The sequence below is a fragment of the Rhipicephalus sanguineus genome, chromosome 4, assembly GCF_013339695.2.
Source record: "Rhipicephalus sanguineus isolate Rsan-2018 chromosome 4, BIME_Rsan_1.4, whole genome shotgun sequence".
Lineage (NCBI taxonomy): Eukaryota > Metazoa > Arthropoda > Arachnida > Ixodida > Ixodidae > Rhipicephalus > Rhipicephalus sanguineus.
The window spans coordinates 148,970,510-148,995,493 of record NC_051179.1 but is presented as its reverse complement, the minus strand read 5'-3'; the positions used below and the strand labels follow the sequence as shown (position 1 = coordinate 148,995,493).

The 24,984-nt window shown below is 44.9% G+C and overlaps 1 protein-coding gene across 1 annotated transcript; it reads left to right on the top strand.

The window, feature by feature from the left end:
- The first annotated feature begins 26 nt into the window (after positions 1-26).
- LOC119390796 (uncharacterized) lies at positions 27-23,380 on the top strand. Its single transcript, XM_037658490.2, has 5 exons — positions 27-147; positions 1,545-1,645; positions 11,607-11,669; positions 11,750-11,824; positions 23,187-23,380. Exons 1-5 carry the CDS (start codon positions 51-53, stop codon positions 23,268-23,270), a joined length of 420 nt encoding a protein of 139 aa, XP_037514418.1. The 5' UTR covers positions 27-50; the 3' UTR covers positions 23,271-23,380.
- The last annotated feature ends 1,604 nt before the right edge of the window (positions 23,381-24,984 follow it).

Here is a 24,984-nt window from a genome sequence, read left to right as displayed (position 1 = left end):
AAACGAACGCGACATGGGGCATCGGATCACTTTCGTTCTTTTCATTAACGATGTGGCTGTTTCAACAGTTTCTGTGTGCGTGCCTGTTAAGTTTTACTTTCGCGGCTCGTGATGTTCAAAAGATGCGTTGGTGCGGCTCAGGCTTAAGTAAGTATATGTTTCAAATTTTTTTACGAGGAAACAAGGAAATGACGATACTTGAGCAGACATAAAAGGCAACTATAACGCTCAAAGGGTTATCATCGGTTTGTAATGATCTGAATAAAGAACATGAGAACACTAGGCATTAAATTATGAGTGCCAGGAATAAATCAGATTTTAATAAAACAGCTCATAATTTTCTGTAAAGCTTTCTGTAAGATGTAAGAACTTTCTTTAAATTTTATGTCAAATGAGATGATTTGTTCATTTATTTAGTACCTCCTGAGCTGCAATATATCGTAACTACATTTGCACAGCATTTCTCATTGCTCGCACTTGAGCCACGTGCTTATTTAATCAGTGTGAAGTAAAGTACAACTTATTTTAATTACCTGGTGATGCATCACTCTGCATTCATTTTTTTTTTTTGTAGCTGTCGTATGCCTAGCCTGCCCCGAGATGGGCGTGAACCTCTCACCATCCAAGTAATCAGGAAAGAAGAGAAACCTAAAAGTCAACATTACAAATAAGTTACCGTGTTTTAGCTCAGCGAAGAACATCCGTAGTATTCTAGCTTAGGAATTCGTACAGAACAACAGATTTTTACTACGATATTTCCGCACTTCTGCTGACGCCAGGTATGGGTGCTCAGTAAACCGTATCAATAAGCCCATTTATTCTTTTTATGGCTGTTGGTACGTATCTTCGTCGTATGTACGTATGTGTTCGTCTTTTTTGTGCCGAAGTCTCTAAGGAGCGCGCTGACACATAGGCCTCCTGATAGAATGACTAGTTCAATTTCTTGACACATATAGTTCAGTACAAATGCAAGTGATTGTATTATTAAAATTTTTTTTTTAAATTGTTGCTACTGTTCTCATTCCGTTTGAAAACACTACAACAAATTGCCACTGCCGAACATACGTTCACATGTTCAATTGAAGTTGTGGGCTATTCATTTTTGGTATTCATGACGGACACTTTTTCAAAAACACGACGTTCTAACATGCGCTTTAGCGTGCACTACATGCAATGTACTCGTAATAATAATTGTTACAGTTTTACGTCCCAAAACAACAATACGATTATGAGGGATGCCGTAGTGGAGGGCTCCGGAAATCTTCACGATATGGTGTCCTGTAAAGTGCACCTAAATATAAGAAGTACACGGTCCTCTGGCTTTTCGCGACCATACAAGTGCGATCGCCGCGGTCTAGATCCGATCCGGCGACCTTCGAGTCAGCAGTCGAGAACCATAACTACTAGACCACCGCGGCAGGTTCGATATCATCGTGTGCATGCGATGTGTCAGCACGGTGTTCTAATATACGCTTCAATGTGATACGTAAATATCAGCTTTAAATACCTGTCACTGAATATTTTCTCGTTTATTTCGCACGCAGATCCTCTAAATATGGCAAAGGCAACGAGGGCGGCAACGGAAATGTTCCTGGCATGCAAAAATCACATCATCAGGTTTAACATAAAACCAGCAATAATACATGTGCGTACGGCCGTTTTCTTTTTTTATGAATACCATTTGCAATTACCTAACCATTATGAGCAGATAGAGTTACATTGAACGAAGCAGCTGTATGTACGACCGTGTAAAAACCTTCAGTTTCAAAAAGTAAATCTGCGCATTTCGGAAAGCTACAGATGAAACTGTTTTCTTCGCTTATTTCGCATGTTAACTGCTTCAATCACAATGGAAACGGTCGTGTGTTCTACAATCGAGATGAGATCATCAGTACCTAACATCCAATTTCTATACAATTGGCGTTACGTTCATTCTCATGTTCCATTGCTTTGTGAAGGATTTAACTGCTAATTTGACCTCTTAGTGCAATCAGCCCAAATCCTAAGGTAAGTACATGCTTCCGACAACACTGTGAATTTGTCTCTATGTTTATTGACATATTTCACAGAAATTTATAGATTATCTCGGGAGACATGGCTAAATGCATACGACTGGCTGGCGAGGCGATGCTATCAATATGCGAGGCTGCTCTGGTTGTAGCAACACAAGACAAGATGACAAACATGGTATCGCGGAAACATTCGTTGGGAATTATAGAACATTGTATAAGCAAATAAAGGTAGTCATCTCTTCATTAAAAAAAGATCTGTTTTCTAATGATGCACATATACTAAGCTACATATAGGCAGAGAGACATTAGTTGTCTTGTAATGCAGTTGGCGTGGCTACCACATTACACACTGCAGCAGGTTGCTGCAGCTTCAACCCTTGTCCTATCCCTCTCTTTCATTTATTTCCTGGGTGGGCCAAATGGCGGAGCTGTATGTGAGAAAGTGCTACCGTGCACACAAATCAACATGTTCGCGCTTCGGGATTTGCCTTCTTGCAAAAACAAACCACTCTGTTGTAGATGAATACAGCATAACACTTGATTTTAGGAGTGTCACTCCGGCGATAATGTCACAAATTATATACATAAGCACTAACAGACAATAATGCCAAGGAGAGTATAGGGGATGTTAGTAGTAAATGTAATGTAAATGTGAAGAAAGAAAATTGGACGAAAAGATAACTTGCCGCGGGCAGGGACCGAACCTGCGACCTTCGAATAACGCGTGCGATGCTCCACCAACTGAGCTACCGCGCCGGCCATCCCCTCGTTTACTTTATGGGGTATATATGTGCATTTAAACGTGGGAGTGTCAGTCAGCGCCGCCAGTAGCAATGACGGCGAGTGTGGAACACTCTTTTTCTGCCTGTTGGCGTCACGTAGCACGTGAAGTTATTACGAGCTGGCAGCTGACCAATAATCCCTCGCATACTACCTGAAAGCATCAAGTCTGCCAGAACGAGACCCTCGCTAAGAATGAAGGAATTAAGTGGAAATTTTAAGGGCTCGTTTTTCTTTGTTATACACAATATTAATGAGCACTAACAGACAATATTGCCAAGGAGAGTATAGGGGATGTTATTAGTAGTAAATGTAATGTGGAAGAAAAGATAACTTGCCGTGGGCAGGGACTGAACCTACGACCTTCGAATAACGCGTCCGATGCTCCACCAACTTAGCTACCGCGGCGGCCATCCCCCCGTTCACTTTATGGGGTATATATGAGCATTTAAACGTGGGAGTGTCAGTAAGCGCCGCCAGTAGCCATGACGACGAGTGTGGAATACTTTTTCTGCCTATTGGCGTCACGTAGCACGTGAACTTATTACGAAGTGGCAGCTGACCAATAATCCCTCGCATACTACCTGAAAGCATCACGTCTGCCAGAACGAGACCCTCGCTATGAATAAAGGAAAGAAGGTGGCTTTTAAGGGCTCGCTTTTCTTTGTTATACACAATATTAATGAGCACTAACAGACAATAATGCCAAGGAGAGTATAGGGGATGTTATTAGTAGTAAGTGTAATGTAAATGTGAAGAAAGAAAAGTGGATGAAAAGATAACTTTCCGCGGGCAGGCACCGAACCTGCCACCTTCGAATAACGCGTCCGATGCTCCACCAACTGAGCTACCGCGGCGGCCATCCCCCCGTCCACTTTATGGGGTATATATGTGCATTTAAACGTGGGAGTGTCAGTCAGTCCACACTCGCCGTCACCGTTCTGACAGACTTGATGCTTTCAGGTAGTATGCGATGGATTATTGGTCAGCTGCCAGCTCGTAATAACTTCACGTGCTACGTGACGCCAACAGGCAGAAAGAGAGTGTTCCACACTGGCCGTCATGGCTACTGGCGGCGCTGACTGACACTCCCGCGTTGAAATGCACATATATACCCCATAAAGTGAACGGGGGGATGGCCGCCGCGGTAGCTCAGTTGGTGGAGCATTGCACGCGTTATTCGAAGGTCGCAAGTTTGGTCCCTACCCACGGCAAGTTATCTTTTCGTCCACATTATATTTACTACTAATAACATCCCCTATACTCTCCTTGGCAATATTGTCTGTTAGTGCTCATTAATATTGTGTATAACAAAGAAAAACGAGCCCTTAAAATTTCCACTTCTTTCCTTCATTCTTAGCGAGGGTCTCGTTCTGGCAGACGTGATGCTTTCAGGTAGTATGCGAGGTATTATTGGTCAGCTGTCAGCTCGTAATAAGTTCACGTGCTACGTGACGCCAACAGGCAGAAAAAGAGTGTTCCACACTCGTCGTCATGGCTACTGGCGGCGCTGACTGACACTCTCACGTTTAAATGCACATATATACCGCATAAAGGGGACGGGGGGATGGCCGCCGCAGTAGCTCAGTTGGTGGAGCATCGGATGCGTTATTCGAAGGTCGCAGGTACGGTCCCTGCCCGCGGCAAGTTATCTTTTCGTCCACTTACTTTTACTACTAATAACATCCCCGATACTCTCCTTGGCCTTATTGTCGGTTAGTGCTCATTAATATTGTGTATAACAAAGAAAAACAAGCCCTTAAAATTTCCACTTCTTTCCTTCAAATTATATACATGTAATATGCCGCGGCGTTAAGACTCAAAATCTATAACGTAAATCTGAGGCCCCGTCGCCACTCATAAGTTTTCTTATGTACCGACTGCGAAGGGAAAATGCGAGCATCCAGCTAATTCCGGCGTGGTGTATAGCTTAACAGCTGCTAAGCTCGAGTAGGCAGATTTTATCACCTGTAATAACATTCGACTGTCGATGGGAAGTAATCAGAAAAGCCCGCTCTACTTATATTTTCGGGCACAATCAATAAATCCAAGCGATCAAAATTAATCCAAAATTGTCCACTAGAGTGTGCCGCATATTTATATTACACGCTTATGACATGTAGAGCCTTCAAAATGCAACTAATATTTAACCTGCAGTCACCCGTTGCTGCCTAGGCTGACCATTTGTTTTGGCAATCCCAGCTTTTAACGTGACAGAGTTAAAGAGCTCGTTTCGCAGAAATTCCGGCGTCGGCGTCGGCTTCGTTGGTTTTGAGCGAAGAATTAGGATAGATGCAAATAAATAAATAAGTATCTTCGGTTCGAGTGAGAATAGAACCCAGGTTTTCCGCCTGGCAACCAGATGCCAGTGCTTGAAGCTGTTTCGGGAGAAAAAAAAAACATACGGGTGTCATATAGCGCGAGGAGTCTCCTTAATGGGGCCTTCCAACACTTTTCTGGAAGAGTCTGACTATTAGTGAAATAGTCTCACTATTAGCGCATGACGCTTCGCGAATCGCGTGCCTCAAAAATTTTTAGAATCCGTGAACTTCGAACGGAGTTACAGGGATTTGTCGCACGCTTCGAGCGCTTTCTCTCTCCCCTCGTACCAGCGAGCGCACTGAAAGCTACGCAGGCATGGGGATGACAAGGGGGCAAGAAAGATGCGGCCCTTCGTGAGCGCGCGTCGTGACCTTGAGCGCTTTCTTTTCTTTTTTAGATGCGAAGCAGCTTATGGCGGGGGCTTTGTCTTTTAGGTCGGCCCATTACAAAGCATTCGCATAATCAGTCATCATCATCAGCAACAACAGCATCAACAAAGTGCGCAGCTTCGCAGGTGCGCGTGTTCGCCTTATAAGAACGCATAGTGGGCACTTGGAAAATTCCTTAAAAGAAGAATTATGGCGTAGTGGCACCTCGCCACAGTACTTACAGTAGGCATTCTTGGATAGTTTGAAACGGCCAATGATACGCGCACAGACGTTTCTTTCCTCGGGGCACTGTTGAGGTGTCCACCGAGAACAGAAGCCAGCCTAGCCACTGAAAAGGCGAGGCGAGCAGGACAAGATCACGCAACGCGTTCTACTCTCAAAGCCGAAGCTCAAGCGCCCTCCATTTTTTTTTTACCCTAATGTAAGTTGCTGGTCCAACAAGCCCCGTCCATAAACCCTCACTGGTCGTGCAATCGTTACAGACAGAGTAACGACATTATAACCGCTGAGGCTGTCGTATACTGTTGGCGCTTATGTGTTGTCGGCGTTATTGTCCCGCTGAATTTGTCGTCGCCGCTTTGATATTGTTTTCGTTGAACCAATGTGTTGCATTCTAAGCTACGTAATCAATGTTATTGTTCATACATTTTGCCGTTCAAACAAGAAAATAACAGTGATCACGTGATTTAATGATTACGCAATAAATAACAAGGGTAAGAAACAAGAAGGTCAAATAGTGTAGGAGGCGCGTAGAGAGAAACTGTTATATGTCGTGCTTAAATAATATTAGATGGCAATCTTTAGCGATGGCGCCTTGGCGAAAGGATTACATTGCGACGTGTTTATTTTTCGTAAGGAGAAAAGAAACTTCCCGTTCTTATGACCGATTGATTTTACTTGCAAGTGGATGTACTGTTCCCGCGGAAGCGTTATGGCTTCTATACTCAGCGATCCCTACGGCGCGAAGGCTGCCGCTAACAGCTGTGTTGGCCCACCTTGATGAGAGGCCCCTGTTGAAACAAACAGTCTGAGAATGCCAACCCGAATTTTCGTCTCAACGGAAGTCTATCAATGCTTTATTGAGTGTTTTACGTAGCAGTGGCCTGTTAGATGGACTATAACGCTCCCGTTCCTCACCTTCCGTTCTTTTTATTGTATGTGTGTGTTGACGCCTGCTTTTTATCCGCAAAGCTGTTTAAGCTGGCCGTTATATTTGCGGCATATCAGAAAACTGTCATCATCAACGGGTATGTGCCACAGAAATTGGGAAAATCCTACTACTCACCATATGTTCACTAAGAGGGAGAGAAAGCTATAGAAAGAGAGAGAAAGAAAAAAATAGAAAGACATAATGGAAATAACGACATAAAGATATTGAAAGAGAGAAAAAGATAAAGAGATACACAGAAAGCGAGGGAAAGAGATGGAGAAAATGGAAAGATCAAGAGACAAATAAAGAGAGAGAAAAGCAGAGGAATAGAAAGGAAAGAAATAGAAATAAAGATAAAAAGAGCGAGAAATAGAAAGAAATACAAACATACAAAATAGAGATAAAAAACAAAGAGATGAAGGAAAGAAAAATAATGAAAGTTACACCACCTCCCACTAAAGGGAACCACATGGGAATGCGAAGTAGCGCATAGGTCGACGTAAAGTTCCGTTCATCACGGGCACCTTGCCCGATGTTAACGCGTCCTTGCAAGTGGAGCACACGATGAATTCACTGTAGTTACTCGTCCCGAGCTCTTGTTGGAGCACGGCACGCGCGGTCATCGCGCGTGGGTTCATCGCGCGTCTGCAGAATATCGCTCCCCGACGCCATCACGTGATTGCTGAGAGAGTGTAAGGTGGAGAGGCCACATCGTCTTACGCAGTCACTTACACAGGCCCGAACGCGCTAGCGCGTGCCAGCACACATGCTTCCCGAGCGGACGGTCGGCAATGGAAGGATGGACACAGCCCCGAGCAAAAGCTGCTTCGCATCTCAAAGGAAACAAGGCCAGCCAGCTGCGCTCTTCCTTCATGCTTGGCACGACTACTCTGAAGCTGCCGCACTAGGGAAAGGGAAAGGCAAGGTTGGGTGCGAGAAGAACCCGAAGCGATGGAAGGCCTACGCCAACGACGCACCCGCAGATATATGAGAGGTGTGCACGCTTGGTTCTGGAGTGTCGTGACTAGCCTAGCCGAAGCCTAGCAACAACCTAGGAGCAACAAAATTAGACTTCCGAATCGTCCAGGGCCCGTATTCTCAAACGATCGCAAAAGGCGATAGTATCGCGTTTGGTGACGTAGAATTTGATGCATTCAATAAGTAAAAGAAACACTTGCCTGTGACGTCATTGTTGCAACTGGCCGTTGGTAGTACGAATGTCTCACAACACAGGAGTGAACGCCGTACGAGTGCAGAGCAACCCGAGTGCGGCGTTTTCTAGAGTCACTGGAAAAATTTCAGAGTATCGCATCTGTTTTCCGCGCGCCGCCGCCGACACGATTGGCATACTCGCATCACGTGACCTTTCGCCGCCATATCCCTTCCAAACGCTTTGGGTGCAGGCGCGTTCAATGCAGAGCGTGGCCGGACATTTAGCAGTACCACGATCCCCAGAAAGACTTCGTCGCTTTTTTAAACGCGTCATGCAGACATAGGCGTAAGCAGACATTTTTTTTCGGGGCGGGGGACACCTCCTTGATCTGAAGTGGGGGCCTGGCAGGCAGATGTGATCGAGTGTCATTTCGTGCTATGTATGCCACGGGAAAAAAATATTTGGCGGGGGGGGGGGGGGCACGGGCCCGGTGTTCCACCCCCTGGCTACGCCACTGCATGCAGACGCCAGAAGAGAGTAGCTCACCATCAATCGAACGTTACTGGTGAGCTACTCTGGGAATCTCGTTTGCCGTGTGGGGAAAATTAATGTCAAAGAGCGCCGTTCTACGTGGCTGCATATTTGGCCTGAACGAATTCGCCCCCCTAGAATAGCACTCCTTCCTGCAGTGAACTACACTAACTTTGCTGGAAAAGATCTTATGCGACAGGATACTTCACCTTTTCGGTTGGACTAGTGGTTATGGCGCTCGACTGCTGACCCGAAGGTCGCGGGATCGAATCCCGGCCGCGGCGGCTGCATTTTCGATGGAGGCGAAAATGTTTGAGGCCCGTGTACTTAGATTTAGGTGCACGTTAAAGAATCCCAGGTGGTCGAAATTTCCGGAGCCCTCCACTCCGGCGTCTCTCATAATCATATCGTGGTTTTGGGACGTTAAACCCCAGATATTACATTTTCGGTTATGGTCAGCGATATTGAAAACTACATACTTTTCTATTTGCTCGGCTGTTTATATCTCGATCTGTTGAAAAGATTACGCATGCTATCCGAGTTATAAGCGTGTCACGCACGAGAGCGAAATTGAATATTTATTAAAATAATAACTGCTTACTGGTATACCTTGAAGACAATTTTGGCATTGCACAAAACAGAAGCGTGGAACTCTGTTGATAAACTCAGTATAAGGCAATGTTATCGAGCGCATTTTTAAATTTGTTGCAAAAAATGCTGCACTGCGCCGAGCGTACCCTTAAAATACTGTATAGTTGGTGAGAAATGGTCACAGCAAAAAAAAAAAAAAAAAAGCAGATCCCGCGCATTGAGGGAGTCGATCTTATGCGGGCCCTAGGTCATTATACATACTGTGCTGCAGTAGCATGCGCTTTAAAAATTCCGGGATGTGTTATTTCTGATCAAAAGAACATAAAGCACCGTGCCGAGGAAGTTTTGATAAGAGTGCATTATGAAAAAAAAAGTGCAGCAGTGCAGAAACCGAACCCCAGATGTTTACGCGCTGGCAACGCCAAAAAAGAACTGTTTGTCGGAACACAGCAAAATAATTGCAAATTCATTGCAACGTTGGGCATATTAAGGAGACAAGAAATGGGAAATGAAACAATTAAGTAGTGATGTCAATCATTTTTGATAGGCTATTTTCTACGTATCGCAAGATAAGATGCACCTTACCTACCACACGCCGATTCGCCCGTGCGTTCGGCTGCTGGCGTTCCGAATCAAGACGTCGCGCACAACTTCCAATTACCGTACACACACAACTTCTATTACACATATCAACCAGTTGAACAGCAAGCACGGTGCGCAAGCAAGCTATGCGTCAGCGATCAGTCGAAGGACGCAATGTTGAATGTTCTCGATGTTGTTCGATAACGTTCTCGAGTGCAGTGAACCTGAACAGCGACTGCAAAGCTAGCGCAAAGAGTCAAGATTCACCAAATGTCGAAGTAAATGGCATCTCGCACGATGTCACTGCGCTAATCTAACTATGTTTACAGCTCCGGACCTAGCGAACACGCCCGGGTGTGACACGAAAAGAGACCGATGAAGCCATGAAGAGAGTTCGCGAGCACATGGCAACATTCGCCGTACGTTTCATTAGTTACACCGCTAACCGCGCAGTCGATCCATACCTGTCGATGACTCGAAATCACTTCTAATATCCTCCTGAAGAAACACACACACATAATGCCGTTCTGCCGAGCGTAACACGGCACTGAGGCTGAAAGATCGGTCACTTCTCAACACAAACTAGCAACGCGCCGGACGGTCTGGAAGGGAAATGGCCGCCGCCGCCCAATGTTGCCCGCGTGCAGCCTACCTTTGCGGTACTCTGATTTTCCAGTGACTCTAGCGTTTTCGAGCGTGTGCTGCTGCTTCTACGCAGTGGCCAGGCTTGGCCGGCTTGGCTGTGGCTACTTGAAGAATAAGACGTGTTGAAAGTGCTTTCAACGTTTTTTTTTGTTCGATTATTTAATGCACAGTATAATATTTAAAGAATGCAACTTTGCCTGAAACGTATTTTCGTTGAGAGTTTAACACGGCGTACTCGGAGAGTTCAGCTGTACCGTGCCGCCGCAGCGACATCGTCTCAAGATCTCAACATGTTGCCGGATCGGGATAAGCCACGCGAGCAACGCACGGTTCATGCTTCTGGGACGTTCAAACCACGACAAAACTTGCGCTGGCAAAGAACGAGTGCTGATAACACCCCAAGGTGTCATCAGCACTCGTTCGATGCTTGATGAAAGCTTCAGCGTAAAAAATGCTGCGTATATCCACCGAGGATTGAATACTAGAAGCTACCGCCTACGTCACTGAAATGCTATACTTCACCACGAACCGACAATTAACGGTGCCTTCGTTTATTGCAAATATGTCGATAGCACCGTCGAGCACCATGGCGCAAAATTGACGTCGGCGGAATTACCAGATGGCGCCCTAACTTTTCCGGTTTGCTCAATAGCCAATCAGCGCGCACCAAAGGCGATACTTTTGCGATTGTCGCCTTTTGAGAATACGGGCCCTGTTTCGGTCTTTCAAGCCTCGCGCGACTTAGTGCAAGCTGCGCCATTTTTTTTTTGTCTCCACTTTTCTTTCCCCATCCCCTTGGTGAAGGGTAGCAAAACACATGCAATTGCTGTTACCCTTGCAGCATTTCCTTCTTGCATATCTCTGTCTCTCTCTCTATGAGAAGAAGAAAAATCTCTTTGAGGAGATCATCTCAATTATATCTCTATGAAGAGAGTATGAAGCGATGATATACGCTGGAGTCAAGCGGTCTTGTCTTCATCAAGGTTGCAGCCACGAAGAAGACACGAACGCTTGGCGAAATGTTGGCTGCTGCGTTACCCCGCGTTCTCGTATTTTTCTTCTCTGCAAGCTACCCTCTTCCCTTGAACTTCTGCCTCTTTGGGTCACTCGCGATGAGTTACGGCCGTATCACCTATAACAGTACAACCTTTCGTGTGCTGTGAGAACAGCCGCTACTCTCTCTTTAACGAAATATCGGTTCAGGAGCCTTCCTCTTACGACACAGCTTAAGCAGTGAGAAATATATTTGTCCCAACGTGCGCAAATTTAGTTCATTTTAACGGAGCTCGGAGGAAATTTTGCAATTTGCTTTTAAATAGTAGTAATAAACATCACACTTCGCGAGTCGCACAGCACCTTGAATGGGGCACAAACCATATTTCTGTCTCTCACAACAGGACATTCCGGTAAGAGGAATAGCAGTTGCTGCAATGAAATCTTTTTTTTTACAGAAAGTTGACAAGCTGTGCGCATCCTGGCGAGTGTGCTACGTCGTTGCCGAAGAAAGGACTAATGTTCGTAATGAGTATTACGCACTTTTCAATAGAGTCCTTCTTTCTTTTAAATTTGTGGCTTTTTTGCTATCCGGATTCAGAAATCGGCGACTTTTGAGGGCGCAGTGGTCGACTGCATGCAAACAATGGCCCGTACATGGGTCACAATCGACCCGGTAAGTCTCTCCATCCCACTAAAATGTAGCAGCATAATAACGTTGCTTATTTCTGCTGCGTTAAAACAAATAAACTTAGGATGTCGATATCATGAATTCAAAGTATGCTTTTGTCGCATTCATGTTTTTCTCTGGACACTTCGCTTGTCGAGTGCGTAATCTCGCGGTGTCGAATGAATCTTGAACTGCTTTGCAACTGCGCATGATATCCTAAGCCAAAATATGATTTGCTGTCAACCGCAGGGTTCCGTTAAGGTGGGGTGAGGTTTCGTTGGTCACAAAATTTGATTTTGACATTTTACAAGCATCTGATAGTGAATTTTCTTATACGTAAAAAAATTGTCATACTTGGTACTCGCGGTTTCAAAAATACGTTTGGTCCTTTTTTTTAGAACACGTTGACAGGAAATGTGGGCGCAGGTCTACGTCTGCGTGGTCTCTGCGCTTTCCTCACAACAACATTTTTGGAAGTTCGTGCACTTTTTTCTCGGGAATCGTTGGGCCTAAGCAAACAAAAATACTCACATGTGTGGATTAGTGGCGTTTACATAACTGGAACTAACAAAAGTAGCCTAGGTGCATTTGTGTTTTTTAGCATAAAAACATTCATTAGTAGCTATTTTCATACATCGACAAACGTGAAGAACATAACAAATCTAGTTTATGTTGAACCCTCACAATTTTAGTTCCACTTCTCGAAAGCGTTGGTTGCTATCTTTGTCCGAAATGTCAATTCTCTGCCCGTGTAGATCTTAATGAAAAGTACACATGTGGATTTTTTTAAAACAAAAATAAGGACATTAAATACAATCTGAAACTAGTTTTGAGCTCCAATGCAGCCTTCGTCTATCTTTAAAAAATGCTATACAAATTTTATAGCCATAGCTTTACACTGTACAGCCACTGCTGTACAGTCCAATTTTGAAACGCAATTTCGAGTCTCATCCCACCTTAAGGCCTGCTGTATGGATCGATGTCATTGATTACGTTAGTTTTGGAGAGGTTGGTGTTGTGCACAGCATAACCACGAAAAATACTAGGTGAGTCAGATCGAAACGTATACTGTTATGTGACGAGACTGTAACTTGTGTGTGTGTCTGCTTTTCTCCTTTTTTATTTAAATGGACCTACATATGAACTTTGCCTAGCCAATCTTTTACGTATTTTTTTTCTTTTCGTTGCTGTGACTTTACCGTATACTATCATCTGTGAAAAAGAGTAGCCGGCGTTAGACAAAAGTGGCAAAATTTCCTGAACGTGATCTAATAAAGAAAAATGAAAAAAAAGCAAGTCGCATCACGTATTAATCATTTTTCATGCAATTGAGATCAGTTGTTTTTTTTATATATATACCGCTGTACAGTCGATCCCAGATATATCGAACTCGGAAAAGGATTGCGAAATAGTTCGATATACCTATAATTCAAAATACAACATATGCGTATTTAAGGCTTATCTGAAAGCAATGCAGGTCTCGAAGCGCTTTGCCGAAATTGTAACGGGTGCTGACTTCTCGATTCGCTCACAATACGGAAAATAACAATTTTACAACCTTTTTGGAAATTATCGCACTTTATTTCACATGAAAGTAGTCTGTAAGTTTATCTTGCTCTTTGTGCGCCATCAAGTTCACCAAGGTATCCTCAATATCTCCTTGACTCTTTCCAAATACGCAAATCCAGCGCCTTTTATTAAGCCATAGCAGCGGCGAATGGCGCTGCACGCCGACACAAGCTCTGGAGTGCGGTACAAAGCTCCACAGCAGCGGACGTTGGCATCCCCATCACTGCTAGGGTCCACTTCCACGGCACTGGCAACTTCAGCCATATACTTGTCATTTTTGCGGTCAAAAATAGCTTCACCGTCATCTGTATCGACAAGTCGCTTGCTGTGCATCAGTCGAAGATGGCGCCCGCGAATGCTGACAAGTCGGGAAATTCACTGAGGCACGTTACAGGTGCTGTCATCAGTCGTCACGTACCCAAATTTGTCACCTGACTTCAAAGCCCGCAAGAAAATGGCTCCCGAAGGTGCTTTGCTTGACGTCGTTCCAATTAGCAGTAATCGTCAGCGTGTAAATATTTCGTTGACTTCATGACTGAGAATTTACCACGCCTCTACAATGCATACACGAAAACTCCAAGCTGTGAGATGTCATCGGGAGTCTCTCACTGCGGCGTGCCTTATATCGTGGTTTCGGAAAAACTAAGCCCGAAAATGTATTTAAAACATCTAGAAGTCTCGTAGAGACATTTAGACTTTCTGCACAATTTGCAAAATGCATACAGCGTAGAAACAATACAGCTGTTCAATGTTGTAGCTGGGCGACTTGGTTCATACTTCAAGGAAACCGGGTATGCACCAAATGATAAATAGCGACGCAGAAAGACAAACACGGACGAGCGCAAACTTTGGATTGACGTCAGTTGAATGTCCGCGCTCGTCCGTGTTTCTCTTTTTGTGTCCCTGAATATTGAAGTGACACTGAATATTGAAGCCCGCAATGAAAAGCACCTTCGTCATATAGATTTCACGTTGTTAGCCGACTGAAGGGAAATAACCAATTCTACACAAACTAACTTGTGTTATTCCCAGGCCGAGACCTCGCCGGCGCAGTGGAAGGCGCGGTGAAGACAGATATTGTAAATGCGATATGCAAGGCCAAGCAGAACAAAGTACGCACGGATGAGAAGATGTCCCGAGATTACGTCATGAATGAACATCAAGGCCAATTAAATGCTGTCGAGGCTCTCCTGAACAAAACCTGACGGGGTACCTGATGCATTCACCTAAGACGACTGAAAGGCGAAAGCCATCTTCTTTTTTTCTCAGTCAATTTATTCGTCCTCCCCTGCCCCCTCCGAAAGCTTTCTGCATTTAAGGTTCTTTGGCACTGCCTCCGTGATCGGCCAACATTTGACCCATCGACGATGTCGTGTGATGACGTAATCAGGTGACGCCATCATATGCGACTTCATGGTGACGTCGTAGTAAGTTCATAAAACGTCACATATCCCTATCGAAAATTCTCATATGACACGTATGCCTCGTATCCAATAATCTCGTATGAACACATATGAATCATATGTGTTCTCGTATGATCATACGAGATTATTGGATATGTTGGCGATCTGTGACGTCTTGATGACGCCATATGGTGTTGTCATCGCGTGATGATTTTTTGCATCATCCCCCGTGTTGAAGCCGCCAACGCGGAACGCCGACGGCCCATTTTCTCGTTTGATGAGGCATCTAAGGCTTTCGTCTTCATAAACTTGTGAATAATACAGCAGGCGAAGGCATAACAGCTTCTGTGGGCTGGATGCAATCGTGACTTGAAAATGGTTAACACCACTCTTAAATTATGCCGCATAATGTTATACGATATAGCTCTCTCCCAAAATCGTGCAGCTCCCCCAAATTGCTAACTGGAGCTTTCGCGCTAATTTACTCATTGTGAAGATCTGTCTCTATTGGTCCAATTCCGTGCTCCATGCAGCCTGCTGTCTTTCACGTAGGATAGATGAAGGTTAAAGCTGATGTTCAAGTAACGCTACATAGCCGGATGGACGCAGTGAACACTTTCGCTCTTGGATTGCTAAAATTTGTTTGTTTGTCTGTTTTGTTTTTTGTTTTTTTTTTGTCAAAACAGAGACCATAGTAATATAGCATTCTATTTTATGTGCCGAATTTTAGTGCGTTACGTATAGTGTAAGCCTGTTAACTATACTCATAGTGAAAAATTAAGGAAATTCTTCATCAACTGAAACCGTAATGCAACGAAACGATGTTGTTGCTGTTTACTGCGCAGGATGCTCCAAAGAAGTATCACATTGACGTCGATGCAGTTTCAAATGTGTACAGAGTAAGTGCCGCTCTAATCCTTCTTACAAATTTGCGGCGTAACCTACGCTTCCTGTGAACTCCCCTTTCATTGTAATAGTATGGAGAGCTGGCCGAGTTGGTTTGAGTACATTCTTGGAAACATTTCGGCGCGCACACAAAAGACGAAAACGAAAGGCGAGAAGACAAACGTTTGCCTTCTCGCCTTTCGTTTTCGTCTTTTGTGTGCGCGCCGAAATGTTTCCAAGAATGTCCCCTATTATTAATGAAAGGAAAATTGTTAAAGGGGCCCTGCGCAACACTTTTCAAGTAGCCATGGAATCGCTTTACCAAAGGAACTCATTGCATCACGAATTGAACGCCGCCAAATTATTTAGAATCCGTCCTGGACGAGCGCCATTTTAAAATCAGCCAATGACGTGGAATCTGCCTGTGATGCCGTAAGCATCATTTTTTGCCGAGAAAAGAGGCAAGCGCTTTTTAGCTGACTTTGCAAATTTATTGTATATCCCAGCCTGCGTGCTGCGCTATAATGTTTGGCTCGCGTGTTGTCAGGAGCCTCGACTACCGATCGGCAGCGTTTTCTGACCATGTGTTGCAGGGCCCCTTTAATCATGGTGGCCCCTCGAAAAGTGAAAGATCAGCTTGCTTGAACGAGAAGGATGAATCTGACAAACGGCTCTGTGGGATACCAACTTCGTACGGTTCCATCGTATTTAAACGGCACTAGAATTACGCTGGCAAGCGAGCACACGGGGACGAACGTGTTGCTTATTGTGTCCATTCTTGTCGTTGAAGCTTTGGGGCTGTTCAATAAATATAACTTGACGGCCAGAATAGACATGGAGGTCAATGTCACAACGCAAAATAAATCAATATAAAATGAAAAAGAAAATATAGGGCAGCTTCACAGTAGTGGTAGGAAGACTGACGTAGTAGCGGAGTTGATGGCGTTCCATTCCTCCTCATCGTCACCTCCCTATTTCTCTATCTCTCTATTTCTCACTTCCTCTTACACTATCTCTTTCTCTCGCTCTGTCTATCTTTCTCTCTCTTTCTTTGTTTCTTTCTTTTCCTCTGCATCTTTTTCTATCTGCCTTTCGCTCTCTCTGTTTCTTTTTCTTTCTTTCTACGGCATGTTTTATTCTCTCCCCTCCTCCTCACCCTCACATATGTCCCTCTTTCACTCAATTCCCTTTCCCGGACCTTTGCTATAGTGTACTATACAAGGCTATGCTATGCTCTGCTAGCCTGCCTAGATAGCCGAGTGGTTAAGACGCTAGCCTTCGGGTGGCGTGTACGCGGGCTCGAATCTCGCCTCGCGAAGCGATTTTTCCCCTAATATTTCTTTCTCTCTCTCTCTCTCTCTCTCTCTCTCTGCACTCGTCATCTCGCTCATCAGAGTTGTTGCATCCCGCTCCGGAGAAATCGGCGCTTGTGTTTTGGGAGTGAAGCAGATGACGATGACGAAGAATTGGACGCAGAGAGCGCGTGCAGGTTTATAATGTTGAGCATTCTGGTGAGACCGCACAAACTACGGCGAGCTACAGCAACTTCGCTGTTAAAAACATGTTCACAATCGGGCGTTTAAGCTGGTCTCACGCAATAACTTGCATATGGTTTTGATAGTGTGCTGAGCGTCACCCGAACGTGGAAATATATTCTAATATTCTGGGGCTGCCAGGCAGCCCTAGAAATTGAATTCAGCACATCTATGACGGTGAATGCGTGGGCAAAGCCGATGACAACGAGAGGCGCAGAGGGCGCTGAAAAACATTGCCGTTTTATTTTGTAACGAAGTATCTCCTTAATCGGAGGCCGACACTCAACCACTCGGCCACCACCGGAGTTTTCCTTGATCTCCCGCATCGCGTGGAGTTCGAGACGCTGGCGTTCCTCAGCTGTGCACATGTGCACAGCACCGGGAGGTGCGAGGGTTCCGGGGAATTCAGCGCCGAAATAACAGCTCGCACAACGGAGCGCATCGTTACAGATGCTGTGCAAGAGCCCTGGAGCGCAGTGTATGTGCGCCACTATATATTCCCCGTATCTACTATTCCATCACCGTCAGAGCCTTCAGCGGGTCCATGGAGTTGAATAATATCGCTGCCTCTGGTCGTATTCTTTATTTGTACTTTACTCTATGTTTCCTGCTGATGTCTATCAGCGCTATGAAAAGGCGTAGGTATTGCATGCTGCGGCTGTAATCATTGAGTTTTCCTACAAGTCTTCCCAACGTGCAAGCTTGGATCTACGGGCGTCGTGGTGTTATTTGTTCAGCCGGCATGTGGCAAATGTCGTGCCATGAACTGGCACGTGCTCCTATGAATGAACAAATGGGAGGACTTTCATGTTTGGCACATAAGCGCTCTGTCTCCAACTCAAGGGGTTCTTTTACAGCGAAAGCTGTTATGAGATCATTTCACCGGCCGTTTTTGGCGCCGTAGTTGTCCGCCGCCGCCTCCGCCGCCGCTGCCGCCGCCGCCGGTGTCCGTAACCAGTATCGCTCGAAATAAGAAAAAAAAACGAAATAAGAAAAAAATTCCAGAATGGAACGAGGTTAGAAACTGGGTCCTCTGTGTGGGAGCCCAGTATTCAACCTCTGAGCCATGCCGGTGCTTGAAACTGCTTCGCAAAAATATCCTATACAGCCTTCATGTTGGGAAGGAACCAAATTAGCATATGCATTATAGCGTGGTAGAAGAGTAAAATAAGCACCAGGCGTCGCACAACGCGAATTCTGTAACCAGGCGTCACACAATGCGAATTGCGCAACGAGTAGGTTGTTGAATGCTTCCAACCCATTACAAAGGTCTCTGCCATAATTATTCATCGTCATCAGGCACAGCATCAACAAAGTGCGCATAAAGCCTTACATGCGTTTAGCAGGTACCAACGCTCTCCGTAGAATGACGAAAAATGGCACAGTGCCTGTTGCCCTACTTCTCAAAAATTACAAGGATTTATAGCGTAGTGGGTTCCTCGCAAGTGCACTTGTATTGGTTGCCAAGGAAGCCCATAAGCGCATGATCCACTTCCTCGGGGTCTCAGTAAAATTACAGTGATTTATAGCGTAGTGGGTTCCTCGCAAGTGCACTTGTATTGGTTGCCAAGGAAGCCCATAAGCGCATGATCCATTTCCTCGGGGTCTCAGTAAAGTTCTTCGCCACCCCCTCCCCCCCCCCCCGTCTCTCTCCCACATCAACATATGTTATACAGCATGACGGGATAGGGAAATAGCGACCGGGCGTCACCAAATGCAAATTACATAACTGGTGGGCCGTTTAAAGATTCCAATCCATTAGAAAGGGCTCAGCCATAATTCTTCATCGTCATCAGTCGTCGCGTCAACAAAGTGCACATAATGCCTTACAGACGTGTAGCTGGTGCCTCGCTTCTCCGCAGAATGACGAATAATGGCTTAGTAGGTGCTTCCCAACTTCACAAAAATTGTGATTTATGGCGTAGTGGGTACCTTTCTAGTGTACTTGTATTGTAGCCCCAAGAGAGCTTAACGGGCTCTAGGAAACACCGCTCTTCCAGCTTTCGCTGTGACTGTGCTGCGGTTTCAGCGCAGGCCTGGCGTTTTTTCGAAACCTGCGTAACAGTGATAGTAGCAATGCCCCTCTTTGCGCCGTAAGAAGACGTTCCTGAGGGGAAGGGGGATATTAGGCCCCAGAAGCGATGCACGTCTTCGACTCGTGCGTCCGAGGGAACGCCTGTGAACATCCATGGTGCATCAGATCGAACTTGTCAGTTGCCCATTAGTGAGAGCAAGCACACCTCCGTAGCACTTACGTCAAAGTGCGAGCCCTAGGTGTAAGTGCCCCGCTATGCTTTTGTGATATGCATATCGCGAGATGTGCTACGAGCAGGTTTCATTTGTCTTAGACGGTAGCCGCCCGTCCATACTAGTGAATTCGAATGGCGAGAATGTTCACGTGGTTTTCCCTAAGCTTACAAGATTTTGAGGAGCTATATACAGTTGATCATTTTCCTTCTGTTGCGCTGTCCCACCCCGAAGAACATCGTTTGTTTTCTCCAGAGGCGGCTGTGTACCAGTTGCTGTTAGATTGCACAGGTATTCCGATGGAAATAGACAATTTACCGGCTTAAAATAGAATCACATCCCAATAGACAACATAGATTGGAGGTCACTGAGAGATATTTACCTTGCAGTGACATCAAACTAGCTTGCTGATGGGGATGATGATGATGCCGTTAGTCAAAGATACAGGACCACAGCAGGAAGAGCACATATACGCTGCAAGTTTTCTATATTTATGCCGTGTTCTTTGCAAAAAAAAAAAATGATATAACGTTTGACAGTTTACGCTTGCGTCTCGTGTTTCCTTTGGACTCTGAGACATTCCCTTGGTCGTATTGCGCAAACGATTTAACACGTCGGACCGACTTCGGCAACTTGATAGTTCAATCATCCTTAAAGTAACATTCCGCGAGAATTCGAATAATTGCGAGTGTTTTCGCACGAATGTATGGAATATTTTGCAAACTCTTTAGAACCATCCTAACTTCCTCAAAGTTGCACGCTGATCACGAGGCATGTTTGAAGCGGCATGTGTAATGTTTCTATAGGTGTGGTTTAATTAACCGGGATGATGTGCCGAAGAAACAGCACTGCTGGAAAGCAAGCGAAGAATTTTTTTTTAATTTATGTTGTGCTGGGAGAACTCAACCAGTGTTTCGAAGTACCTTCCCTGGTTGCATAGTGAGACATGCCGCGCCTGGACATCGTGGTGGCAAGGAACATGACGCCTCTAGACCGCATAAGATCGACAGAGGACCCAAACTGCACACGGCCTCACGCTTGACAATGGGATGTTTTGCTCACTGATCCAACAAGCGATCGCAATATCGTCGATGCTGCTTCTAAAAAAGATTTTGTCGATGTCGCTGTCTTGTTTTAGAGCGCCCGATTGTGTTTCAAGGTCACATTTTAATTAGTGTTCTTTGAAGACAATAAAAAGCTCCTATCGCAGAAAATCCGGCAATGGCTGTGTTGCTCGTTAGCGAAAAATTCCTATGCGTTCAAATAAAAATCCGGGTTTCAGCCGGAATCGACCCTAGGTGTTCTACTTGGCAGATTTATATCACAAATTCACGCCGGTGATTCAAATGAATCGGATGAATCCACTGCTTCGGATGAAGATCCTACACAGGCGCACGTCAGCCGAGGAGCCACGTCAGTAGATGTAATATTGCTTGGCAGAAGCAAGAGATGGCATCATGTTTCACATCCGTTAATTGCCTAACCAGTGGGTCGTTTAAAGCTGCCTGCTCATTAAAAAGGTCCCATCCATAATTCATTTTCATTATCATTATTAGACACACCACCAACAAAGTGCATAGCTACGTGGATACGCGTATTGTCTTAGAAAGGCGCAGTGGGGACATCGCATCTTCCCAAAATATCGAATTAGGGCATAGTGGGCATTTCGCAACTGTATTTGCAGTAGGCGCGATATGGGAGTCTACAACGCCCAGGTTCACCGGCACAGGTGTTTCTTCCCTCACGGCATGGTTCAGGCACTGAGAAGTATGACAAGATACGGATATGAGAAAGCGATGCGAACGGGGCCTAATCGGGCTATCGTGTTTAATATTTACAGGCGATGCTTAAAGGACACTAAAGGCAAATAACAATTTATGTCAGAGTGAAAGCTCAATGTAGAACAACGCCCAAAACGGCCATATTATCAACAGCAGTGCCCTACTTACCGAGAAATTAAGCTAAATGTATCACACGATGAGCGCCACGAGCGGCACATTTTGGAAATGATCCCGATGACGTGAGAGAGTTCGACTACAATTAATCACTCGTAATCAGACTAGCTGCAATAAAAAAGAACCTTCGGTGCATCAAGAGACGTAATAAAATGCTGCGTATTCGTTTCTGTTTGATTCATGGAAAAAAGAGTAGACAGTGACTGATATGTAAAAAAATCGCAGCATATCCACGGAGTGAATGATGATGAGTGGGCGAAGCTGCGGAGGTTCATTGGTAAACCATGAATCTTCCGTGAATTCTGCCCAGTACATCATCACTGACGTGAGATCGGGTGCGTTTATACTAAAGGTTCGATGAGTTATGACGACTTGCAGCTCACTTTAATTTTACAAGTACGCTGTGAATTTTCATTGTTTAGAAAACCATTGCTTTAGAAAACATCTGGCATCTTTCGTTAAGCAGCTGGCGTCTTTTCGTTTTGCTTTAGAAACATCTGGCGTTCTTTCGTTTTGCTTTTACAAAACATCTGGCGTCTTTCGTTGGTTTATTTCATCAATCAACGGCGTTTTGAACAAAATTTTTATTGTTTAATCACGCACAGGAGAAATCTCACCAGGCACTACCTTGGAGGTAAACAATGGCTGCTAATGGGAATGAGAGACAGAAGAAGTCGGCTTTTAGCTAACACTTACACTTCTACTTCTCCTAACGTTTCCTACTGGAACATGCCAATGGCTGCTAATGGGGAATGAGACAGAAGAATTCGGCTTTTAGTTAACGCGCACGCTGCGAATTTTTTATTGTTCAACAACGCACAGGAAAAATCTCCCGCCGGCACCACCTTGGAGGTCCAAGCGTAAGACTGGTTACGCACTACGACTACAACTACTACGACTACGACTACGAGGGACGAACGGGTGCCGCCTTAAGGAGCTTCGCCCCTAAAAGAACCTCTTTGGCTTTGCCATGGGGACCGGCGCGCGTGGTTCAAAGGTTCCGTTTTCGCCGAATTGCGCTTCGCCGGGCGCCCTGCTTCGCTCAACCGATCGCGTCTCAGTGGTAGTTTCGGTATCCCGTACTGCCGCGTGTGTTTTGAGCGCTCGTGAAAGTCGCTCTGACAGAAAGTTTGACAACATGCCGAATGCATGTCATGTTGTCGGATGCCCGAATGGCGCACGCTGCCAGTGCACGCCGCCGCGCAGTAAAGGTGGGCAACGTTAGGCACGGCAGCAGAGACGTGAGAAACACCGCTTTCAGGCGGGTGATTTGAAGTGCGCTAACGCGATGCGGACCACTAAATCGTGATTTCATTTCAAAATAAGCACTTCCTTAGCGCAAAAGTAGCACTACGAGGTTTCTGGACCGTTATTTCAACAATCAACGTCAACTTAACATTTGCCTTTAGCGTCCCTTTAATCATCGTCCAAGTTTTATTTAATTCGGATAAAAGAAATTTTGGTCTAATTTCCCATACATTCAGCGCTTTTAATTAATTGCACTGTATTCCACATTTGCAGCATTAGGCGATGCTGTTTCAGCAAAGTTGCATCCTGTTGTCATTAACACTATTTTTTTTAATTTACGGCCCATTGATTTTATTTACAGTAAACATAGTAAGAACAATTTATATGCAATGGCCAGGTCCTCAGTCAGGTGCATGGTAGCGCCTTTAGTACTGATCCTCTTCGTTTTCTGTAAGAAAACTGAAAAATTGGCGAAGAACTAAAATAAATAAACATGTCATTAAACACTTCTCGATTGTCTTTACAGACGTGTGCCGGGCGCTTCGTTCCGAAGGACGTGAACCAAATACTTGAAGCAGTAAAGTGGATGAAGGACTTTATCTCTGGCTGAATAATCCATCGAAGAAAAGTACCTCATCAGTACTTACCCAACGAAGAAAGCGCAATGCCTCTAGCGTTGTTTCCTAACAAGATGGAAATCAAATAAAAAAACAGAAGGACAATGTTTTAGCCACGATATTTCTTGGCTTACTCTTAGGCTCCAACGTCGATGCATTTGGTAGACTGAGCGAGGCTTACGTTATTTATTTGTTTATTCGTTCGTTCATTTATTTATTTATTTAATAATTTGTTTTGTCGTGATTTACAGGGAAAGAGATTAGCGAAGACAGTCTCTTAACTAAGCCTTAATCACCACCATAGCGTTCACTACCAAAATAATCTTAGTAACCCGCTCAGAACTAGTGCACACTACCTACACATGCTTAAACGCAGAAAACACGATATGCATTGTTTACTACCGTGTGCACTGACAACCGACAGAACGTTCAGCCAGTAGTCAAGAACAAAAAAAATCGAGGAAAAGAAAGCTCCGGTCTACAGGTGGAAAAAAAAGATACAATAATTGTTACAAACACAGCTTGATTACTAGAATCATGGCAGAACAAAACGTGATTGTTAAACAGTTTGGAGATATACATGCTCGCTGTAGAGTCTTATTAGCGAATTTCACGCGGCCTTCCGTCATTCTTTCCAAAGGCTAGGCCGACATAATCCATCGCTAATAACTTGAAACAGTGAACAAAATAAACAAGCACAGCTTAATTATCTTTGCATAAAGCTTACAATCTAGATGCTGCTAAAGATATCGTTACGCAGTCACGTTTCCACGCACCTTTCCAAAAGGTATAAAGAGAAGCGCAACTCAATTCACGTTTGCGACATCGCCCGGCCGCGGTAGCCGCATTTTCGATGAATGTGAAAATCATTGAGGCCCGTGCATTTAGAGTTAGATGCATGTTTAGGAACCCCGGTGGTCAAGATTTACAGAGACCTCCACTACGACGACCCTCATAATGATATCGTGGTCTTGGGACGTGAAAGCCCAATAATTATGCCATTATATTTGCAATAACGTTTATCAACGCTCTATTAAAGTAACGAAAACGTGCAAAGAGGACAAAGAAGTGTCCCGATTTTGCATCAGATCTGAGATCCCCGCCACTGTAGGTCCTACGAAGTTTAAACTGAACGTCGCTGATAAATGGGGAGCGTGCCAATAAGACATGTAAGCATGTATTTACCGCTATCTGCCTTTTGCCGCGATATGCCAGAATATAAATATGCCTGCTTAGTTCGTACTGGTACGGTTTATTTCGTGTCGTAGAGGAGTGTGCTTAGTTTCATTATTGCACACGATGGAAATTTATACTTGTTAATGAAGTTCTAGAATAATTCTGCAGTGGATGTAGAAAAACCACGCACACAAGTACACACCCGCTAGTAGTAAGAAGGAGTGGAGGTTTAAATATCAAGTTCTTTTCGGGAAAGGCCCCACACATTCAAAATGACACAACGTTGCCCTTCTGAAAAGCATGGAGAGGTGAGACTCCTGCTAGGGAACGCGACACAAGCGGAGTTATTCTTTTGAATGACGGTCCCAGATGCGACTTCGCAACCTGACGTCCCAGCTCCCCTTACAAAACACGACAATCTCGAGGGTAGGAAGTTAATAATGTGCCCCTCCCCGGCTGGCAGCTCACCAAAACCAAGGGATGCTGCAAATTGTCATGAGGACATCTGCCGAGGCTCACAATAATGGGCAT

What these genes read in the sequence shown, in the direction of transcription:
- LOC119390796 (XM_037658490.2), top strand. Translation starts at nt 51, where the DNA reads ATGTGGCTGTTTCAACAGTTTCTGTGTGCGTGCCTGTTAAGTTTTACT. An exon ending in TTGCCGAAGAAAGGACTAAT is followed by an intron (nt 11,670 to 11,749) that starts GTTCGTAATGAG and finishes ATCCGGATTCAG; the next exon opens with AAATCGGCGACTTTTGAGGG. An exon ending in CATGGGTCACAATCGACCCG is followed by an intron (nt 11,825 to 23,186) that starts GTAAGTCTCTCC and finishes TTGTCTTTACAG; the next exon opens with ACGTGTGCCGGGCGCTTCGT.